The 8,339-nt window shown below is 71.9% G+C and overlaps 1 protein-coding gene across 1 annotated transcript; it reads left to right on the top strand.

Annotated features, from left to right (window-relative positions):
* The first annotated feature begins 726 nt into the window (after nucleotides 1-726).
* On the top strand, nucleotides 727-5,923 carry TM6SF2 (transmembrane 6 superfamily member 2). The gene is made up of 10 exons (XM_090027297.1): nucleotides 727-890; nucleotides 1,988-2,091; nucleotides 2,416-2,513; nucleotides 2,865-2,968; nucleotides 3,478-3,560; nucleotides 3,794-3,918; nucleotides 4,137-4,238; nucleotides 4,363-4,455; nucleotides 5,102-5,221; nucleotides 5,589-5,923. The coding sequence occupies exons 1-10, from the start codon at nucleotides 799-801 to the stop codon at nucleotides 5,793-5,795; spliced, it is 1,128 nt and encodes a 375-aa protein (XP_089883423.1). The 5' UTR covers nucleotides 727-798; the 3' UTR covers nucleotides 5,796-5,923.
* Nucleotides 5,924-8,339: the final 2,416 nt, after the last annotated feature.

Raw genomic sequence — 8,339 nt, 5'->3', positions numbered from 1 at the left:
TCAGTGCTAGGATGTCAAGGATAGTACGAGGCTAATTGTCTTGGCTGCCGTGCCGTCTCCACCTGAGGGAGGATGAAAGGGGAGAAAGGAAGCCAAGGTCCATTTCCCAAAGCCCTGACGAAGTTACAATAATGAATACTGTAACTCTAAGGGCAGATTTCAATGAGGTAAGGACACTACTTGGGGAGACACTGAGGTCTCGGAGGGCGGGAGCTGGGAGTCCAGAAAGAGTGGTGGTTCCTTAAGGAGACGATCCTCCAAGCCCACGGGGTGACAATCCCCACGCGGATCAAAGGGGGGAGAGGTGTCGACACCTCCAAAGCGAGAGGCTTTCTCTCCTTTCCAGCGCGCGGAGGGGCCCCTTCTGCCCAGCACCTCGCGACGGTCTTGGCCTGGAAACTTGCCCGTGGCACCCCCACCCCGGGGCCCGGGCACCGGCAGTGCGCTGGTGCGCAGGACCCCGCGGGGCGGGCTTCCCCAGGGCCAGCAGGAGGGGGAGGTGGTCCGGCGTCCCCCCGCTCGCCCGCACGCAGGCACTGGGGCTGCTTTGCGGGAGCGTGGCGAGCGAGGGGAGGGGCCGCGGGGATCGGGGCAGCCCTGCGGTCTGCAGCCCTCGGCCCCCGCCTCGTGCCCGCGGAGCCCGCGCCGGACTCCAGCCCGACTTGCCCAACCGCGAGCAAACAGCGCGGGGCAAAGTCCGCGGCCTTGGAGCTGCGCCGGGCGGGGCCGAGCCGGGGCGAGGGAGCGGCCGATCCGCGCAGCACCCGCCGAGCTCGGCGCTCCCGGCGCGGCCCGGCCATGCGGCTGCCCCCGGGCGCGCCCGCGCTGGCGCTGTCGGCGCTCGCCCTGGCCCTGGCCGCCGGGCTGGACGGCGCGGTCGGCGCGGCGCGGTGAGTCCCGCTCCCCCCGCTCCCCCCGCTCCGCTCCGCCGCGCGCCCGCCGCCCGGGGCCGGGGCCGGGGCCGGGGCCGGGGGGGGCCGGGGCCGGGGGGAGCGGAGGAGCTGGGCCTGGGCCCCGCGCACGCCCGCCCGCTGCCGGGGCCGGATCCCCGCGTCCCGCGTCCCGCGTCCCGCGCGGCGGAGCAAGGCCAGCTCCGCTCCTGGCGCGCCTGCTGGCCTTAGTTACATAGCCTGCCTTTATTTGCATATTTAGCAATTACCCGTGAAAACAGTTCTAAGATTTCATTCCATTTCACCGCAGTGTTTTAAATGTCACTTCGCTGAGCCTGGCGCTGTTTCCTGCCCACCTTTGACGGGTGGCGGCGGAGCTCTGGATAAGGCCCCGCGGGGCTCCCGGCTCCCCCGGTCCTCTGTGGCCCAGCCCCAGCCCGGGGGGGTCCTGCAGCGCCGTGCCCAGGGCAGTTCGGAGCCGTCCGGGCCAGGCGGACGAGGAGGCAGGGGGCAATTGCTCTCATCACCTCCTGACCGCATGGCAGGGAGGAGCTCCAGGGGCAGGACGGGACCTGCTCTGTAGCAGGAGCACCCCTGCGAGGCACTGAGGCCCGGGTGGGCGGCGTGGGTGGCGAGCTGCGTGGGTGCCGGCGCAGCACCAGGCGCCTGTGCTGTGGGCCGGGCCGGCAGCCGGCAGCCCCCTTCGCTTTGCGGGGCCCTGAGAGCAGGGCTGGGGCGGGGGCCGTCCAGGCCGCCCCGCTAGCCCGCGCTTGCGGGCTCGGCCGCGGCGTTCGCGCCCCCTCGTTCCGGCGGCCGGGCCGAGGGCTTCAGGGCGCAGCCTTCCCGGCCTCGGCTCCCGGCCCCGGGTTCGGCGGCCGCGGCGCAGTCCGGCAGGGCTCCCCCGCTCTTCGGCGCTGCGGCCCCGCGGGTCCGGCCCGGCTGGCGCCTGCTGCCAGGACTGCCTCGGAGTCGGGAGGTGCACAATGTGGGGCCCAGAACTCCTCTGGCAGAGAGACTCGGGCCGCGGGATCCTGAGGGTGCAGAGGCTTGCACCCGCCGCGGTCAGGCTCACCCCGGCCCCGTCTGCTTGGTCCCAGGCCGGCGGCGGTGGCAGTGACGGGGGCGCTGGTGCTGCTGGCCGCGCTCTGCATGGTGCTTGTCCTGGGCGGAGGGAGCGCCGGCCACGACCCTCTCTACTACGGTGAGTCAGCGCCTCCCTGGCACCCTCTGCCCACAGCCCCCAGCTGCACAGGGGCTCAGCCGGGGCCAGGACGCAGCACTAACCCACGTCAGAGCCGGCCAGGCCACTCGGAGATGCCCGGGGACCGCTGCCCTGGCCCACCGCCTCCAGCTGGCAGCGGCCTCCGGCCGGCCCCCTCCCTGGCTGCTGGGCAGCCCCTGGGAAGCGCGGGGGGGGGGGGGTTGCCCCGGTGCGACCGCTGCGGTGCCCCTGAGCTGCAAGCCCGGGGCGGGGGGGCAGGCGCCCGTGGAGCTGATTCAGCCGCCTGCCCCTCCTGCCCCGCAGTGTTCACCGTGTTCTCCTTCACCTCCGTCATCGACCTGGTCATCGCGCTGGAGCAGGACGGCTACATCCAGGGCTACATGGACTTCTACCTGCAGGAGGTGCCGCCGCCAGACCCCCCAGCCGGGCCCTGCCCTGTCCCAGTCCTCTGCCCTCCTGCACCCTGCTCCGAGCAGGATTCGTGCCAGACGCTGCCAGCCCCCCCAAGATGCGTCTCCCAGGCTCCTCCACCCCCATGCTTCATCCTGGGGCGTGGACTGAGAAAGTGGATGTGGCTGCAGCTCCTTCCCCTAAATGGCCTGGCGCTGCCGGCGCCCCTCGGGAAGGGCAGGGGCGTGCAAGCAGCCCGGGGGCCCGGGTCCTGGGCGCTAAGCAGAGCCGCGGCATCTCCGGCGCGACCTCCTGGCTGCATCGTGCCTGGGGGGGTGACGCCGTGCCTCTCCTGTCGCCAGGGTGAGCCGTACCTACACACTGCCTACGGCATCATGATCTGCTACTGGGACGGCATCATCCACTACCTGCTCTACCTCGCCATGGTCGCAGCCATTGACCAAAGGTAGGGGCCGGGGAGGGCAGACCCGCAGAGGAGGAGGTGCCTTCAGGGCGTTAAGTAGCGTCCCGAGGGTGATCTGACTTGCTCTGGGGTGAGAGTGGAGCACACAGGACACAGAGCCTTATCCTGCCATAAGTCAGCCCCCAGCACGCCTAGGGTAGCTTCCTCCGGGGCAAGTTCATGTGTCCGGAGCCCCAAGGGCTGGAGTACCTCGCTGGTACCTGCTCCTGCCACCTGGGCATTGCGCTGCTCTGGGGTAAGCCGGCATGTGTCCGCTCTGGATCCCGGGGCAGTCGGGATCAGGGCACAAATCCGCGGCGAGTGGCACCAGCGTAAGTGCTGGGGGCCCCTATCCCGGAGCGGGTGTGTGAGGGGAGGCTGCTCTTCGCCCCGGCGCCGGGGGGTGGGGGGCATCTTGGGGATGTGGCAGGAGCCCAGCGGCTGGGGCCAGTGGGGGCAGGGTGGGAGGGTCTGAGCCCTGGGAAGGCGTCTCATCTTCTCTGCCTCCCCAGAAAGAGCTACCGGAGCCTGGGTCTCTACTGGCTGGGCTCCATCGTGATGAGCATCATCGTCTTCTTGCCGGGGACCCTGATAGGTAAGGGCCGCCTGCCTACGAGCCCCAGCCCGTCGGACCTGTCCAGGTCGCCCTGGGGCAGCCAGGTCCACGCCAGCAGCGGCACCAACGGGCCTGCGCCTGGGGGGCCAGCAGAGGCCCCAGGGCTGAGGCCCTGGCTCCAGCTGCGGGAGATGCCTGCCCTGCAGCTCCCGCTCCGCCGGTCTCTGGGGCCGGGGGCTCCAGGCACAACCCGGGCTTCTCTCGTCCTGCAGGGAAGTACAGCTCGGAGATCCGCCCTGCCTTCCTGCTCAACGTGCCCTACCTCCTGCTCCCCATCTGGGCCGGGCGGAGGCTCTTCCGGCAGCCCAAGCCCCTGCCCTGCTCCACAGCCGACCAGGTAAGTGCTGCGGGAGGCTGCTTGCACCCCGAGGTGTGGGCCCCATCCTGCCCCATCGCCACATCCTCCTCCTGGCTGCTGGAGCTGGGGCCGAGCTGCCCCAGCCGAGCCCTGCCGGGGCTGGTGCGGGGGGGGGACCAAGCAAAGGGCGGCCCTTGCAAGCTCCCCTCGGGGGCCGGCACCTGGCGGCTGCACTCCCAGCACCTCCTCTCGCCCAGGTGGCAGAGGAGCAGCGCAAAGGCCTGCACCAGCGGCCCCTGGACCTGGGCCTGATCCTGTTCCTGCTCGTGGCTGGAGCCTTCACGCTCTTCAGAGGGCTGGTAGGGACGGTGTGAGCCGGGCCGGGGCGGGAGCTGGCCGGCCTGGGCATGGGGGCACCGGGGAAGGGGCTCCGGCGGGCAGTGCGGGGTGTCACTGTCATGGGCCCTCTGCCTCCTGCCCCAGGTGGTGCTGGACTGCCCGTCCGAGTCCTGCTTCAACTACATGTACCAGTACGAGCCGTGCCTGCGGGACCCCGTCGCCTACCCCAAAGTGCAGGTGAGCGCGGGGCTCGCAGCCGGGGGGGGGGGGTCTCCGCCGGGCACTCCCTGTCCTGAGCACCGGGCAGGGGAGGGGGCGCTGCCTCTGGCTGGGCTCGCTGGCTAACGAGCTCGCTTGCACAGGCAGCTGGTTGTCAGGCCTCGGGCGCGGGGGCACAGGGAAGCCCGGTCCTGTCAGCTGCGCGCCGTGCCCCCCAGCGAGGGCTGCCGAGGCAGGCGTCGGGGGAACCGGGGGGGAGGGGGCCTTGCTAACGAGATGCTGGGCGGCAATGATTGGGATGCAGACGCAGCTGCTCTTGGCTCTGACCTTGAACTGTCCCCGTCCAAGCAGGGGCTCGGTGCCAGGCGGCAGTGCAGGGAGCTGCTGGCACGGGCGCACGGCCCCGCTGCGCTGAGCTCCCTGCTGCCGCCTCTGCAGGGGGGACCCGCCTGTCCCCCGGCCCGCCGGCCGGGAGGCACCCCGGCGCTGTGGCCTGTGCCCTGGGGAGCGGGGCAGAGGAGTTGGCCGTAACCCGGGTCCTGGCAGAGCCGCGGTGGGTGGCTGCCCCGTCCAGGGCACGTTGGACCCCCGGCTGGTCCGGGCCCATCCTCTGTAGCCCTGGGCACATCCTGCTCGGCACTGCTGACTCTCCCCTCGCTCCCAGATGCTGGTCTACACCTTCTACTTCCTCCCGTACGTGGGGCTGTGCATCTACGGGCTGGTGTGGCCCGGCTGCACCTGGATGCCAGACTGGGCCCTGGTGTTCGCGGGCGCCATCGCGCAGGTACCGGGGCTGGGCTGGGCTGGGGTTGGCCCCGCGGCTGGCATGGGGCTGGGCTGGCACGTCCCTTGCTGGTGCCTGGGGGCCGTGCTCCGGGCCGAGGCGCGTCCAGCCCCGGTCCCCATCCCGGAGTTAGCGCGTGGAGCTGTTTCCTCGGCAACGAGCTGAGCTTGATGGAAAGGGACTCTGCCCAGGGTCCACGGAGCCGTGGCCGGGCGGGGGCCATAGCTGCATCCCGCGGGGGCCGTGAATGCCCCGTCCCGCCGGGGCGTGTGCAGGGCAGCCCCCTGACCCGGCGGGGTCCTCGGGGCAGGTGCGTGGGGGTGGGAAAGTGAGGGGCGGGGGGACAGCACCGTCTCCCCTCCCGCAGGCCCAGTTCTCGCACGTCGGCGCCTCCCTGCACCTGCACACGCCGTACCCGTACCGCACGCCCGAGGAGGCCTGGGGGAGCGTCCTCCTCGCCAACAGCCTGTACGCGCTGGGGCCGCACCTCCTGGCCTACCGCTGCCTCCGCAGCCCCGGCTTCTTCCAGCCGCCCGTGTCCGGCCCCCAGCCCCCCGACAAGAAGCGCCAGTGAGGAGGGACCCGGTCCCAGCCCCGCAGCGAGGAGCTCCAGCGCAGCCCGGGCCGGGCGGGCCGCATGCCGTGCAGGGCCTGGTTTGGCGGAGGGGGGCCAGGTGGCGACGGGGCGAGGACGTGGAAGGTTTTCCTTCTGCCCCCCAGAGCTGGCTCTCGCCCCATCGGCTCTCGCCCCCTTCGCCCTGCCCCTTGCCTGGCTGAGGCCCTCGCCGGCATTTGCCATGACAGTGCTGCCAACACTCCCAGCCCCCTGGCAGGAGGGACCGGCCTCCGGGCTGGCGCAGCCCCTCTGCACGGCTGCGATGGGGCTGTGACTCCGGGGTCTCCGCAGGGTCGGGCTCTGGGGGCCCCCATGGGTTCCCGCTCGGGTGCAGGCAGAAGGCCTGGGCCTGCTGCGGGGTCGGATCCGCCTCGGAGACCTGGCCCCTGCCAGCCTGGCCGCAGCTGCGTCCCCGGCTCTGCAGAGACTGCCCATCGCAGGAGCTGCTGGTCCATCCCGGCTGTTGGCAAGGCCTGTGGGCCCTGGGGGGCGGGGGGAAGGCTTGTTCCCTGCTCTGGGGACCCTACCAAAACAGACTGTTTACAAATAAAACTGCTTTAACCCTGCTGTGGCTGGATTGTTGCACAGGGGCATGGGAGGGGCTGGGGGCTGGCAGACGGAGCCTGGCCAGCCCTTGGGGGAAGTGTGCGAGCACATGTGCGCGTGCTCATGTATGTGCACATGTGTGCATGTGCCAGCGCGTGTGAGAGGACAAGGGCCTGCGTGCCCGGCAGGGCTCTGGGTGCCTGCGCATGTGTGAATGAATTTCCCTTGAACGTCCTTATGTAAGCGCGGGGGAAGGGGTGCAGAGCACCAGGGAGTGCCGCCTTGAAGCCTGCGGTGGGCGGCAGGGGAGGTGAGCGTGCCCGCCAGCCGGGGGGGGCAGGAGGCCAGAGACCTGCGGCTGCAGAGCAGCTGGCTGGAGCCCAGCCGGCCGAGCAGGCCAGTCCTCCCAGTGCCATCAGCGCTGGCCGCCACTGCCAGGCGAGATCTCGCAGCCCTGCAGCCCATCCCAGGAGGCCCGACTCCCGGCCCACCCAGACCAGGCGTCCTGCCCCCCGCCTGCGGCACTGCCCACTAGGCCTGCCCCCCTGCAATGCAGCTCTGCCCTTCCCCCACCAAGGCTGCAGCCGTTGCAGCGGCCCAGAGGCTCCCGGGCTGCGCTCAGTGCGGGGCAGTGCCTGGGCCCCAGGCCCAGCCGTGGGAAGTGCTGGGAGAGGCCAGGGCAGCCCCAGCCCCTGCCTGGGGGGTGCCAGCCCAGACCTGGACCCACCCTCAAGGGGACCCTGCTGCCCCCCGGTGGTTGCCCCTGGGACTGCAGCCACGATGCTCCAGCATTAGCGGCGTGGGGGTAGATCGGGGCCCATCGGCTGGCAGGGGGTGCTCTGGCACTGCCTGGTCTATGCAGAGGGGCCCTGGGGAAGGCAGACCCAGAGTGCCAGTGCTGCTGGGGTCAGGGACTCAGTGCCCCCTCCGCCACCAACTCCCCGTGTGCCCTTGGGTGCATCCCAGCGTCTCTCCACCCCGCCCCGCTGCAGGGAGGGAGAACGGGTCGCCCCGCTCCGCCGGCCTGTGCCAGCTGCGAGCTCTCGGGGGCAGGACCTGGCTGCCCCCACGTCGGCCCCCGGCCCCGTCGCACGAGCGCCCCGGGGACATGACGGCATCCTCCACCCCACGGGCCGAGCAGCCGGCACTGCCAGCGTCCCTCAGAGCCCCGCTCGCACGCCTGCCTGTTCTCCTTTAAAATCGCCTGCCCCCCCATCCCTCCCACACTCCCTCCCCCCGCTCGGCTCTCGCAGCCCGTCCTCGTCCTCGAGCAGTGACTGCCCAGGCACCGAGGGCTGGGCGCCGCGTCCCGCCCCGTCCTGCGGCGCCACTTGCCCTCCGGAGCCGGGCTCCCTCCCCCAGCGCTGCTGACTCGGGCGAAGAGGCAGCCTGCCGGGCCAGGCGCCCGGAGCGAGCCAGCGGGCAGGGCCAAGGCGGCACCTAACGCCGTGCACGCCCGCGCCCGGCCGTGCCAGCCGAGGGCTCGTGCCAGCCGTGCCCTGCGCCCGCCGGCCCCGGCCAGGCCCGCGGAGGAGCGGTGAGTGAGCGGGCGCTGCGCTGCGGTGTTCTTGCTCTCCGCACTGTAACCTTGGAAATGCAGCTCCTGCTCTGTGCTGCAATGTAGCGCCGCACGCGCTGCCGGCAGGCCGGCCCGGGGCTGCGGCGCGGGGCGCGGGGCGCGGGGCTGCGCGCCGGGTAGCGGGTGGGGGATGAAGTCACTTTTTCTTCCCTGCCCGCGGCTCTGGAGCTAGAGACGGCCCCTGGGCAGAGAGCAGAGGGAGGGCGCTGGGGCTGCTGGGGACCCTGAGCTGTCCTCGCCCCGGGGGCCGGGGGGGGGGCAGGAAAGGCCCCCGGCAGCCTGGGCCGGGGTCTGCGGAGAGGAGCGGGGCTGGTCCTGCGCGCTCCTGCTCTGCCCCCCTCGCAGGCTCCAGCCACACGACAGGGACTGCGTGCACT

This window comes from Crocodylus siamensis, chromosome 14 (genome assembly GCF_052110815.1).
Source record: "Crocodylus siamensis isolate JL-2025a chromosome 14, ASM5211081v1, whole genome shotgun sequence".
In the NCBI taxonomy this organism is placed as follows: domain Eukaryota; kingdom Metazoa; phylum Chordata; order Crocodylia; family Crocodylidae; genus Crocodylus; species Crocodylus siamensis.
Note: the sequence above shows the minus strand (reverse complement) of the source record. Positions and strands in the feature narration are given on the sequence as shown.

Excerpts from the sequence above, each read along its gene's own strand:
- TM6SF2 (XM_090027297.1), top strand. The coding sequence starts at position 799 with ATGCGGCTGCCCCCGGGCGCGCCCGCGCTGGCGCTGTCGGCGCTCGCC. Across the intron at positions 891-1,987 it reads GGCGCGGTCGGCGCGGCGCG|GCCGGCGGCGGTGGCAGTGA; the intron begins GTGAGTCCCGCT and ends GCTTGGTCCCAG. Across the intron at positions 4,456-5,101 it reads TCGCCTACCCCAAAGTGCAG|ATGCTGGTCTACACCTTCTA; the intron begins GTGAGCGCGGGG and ends CCTCGCTCCCAG.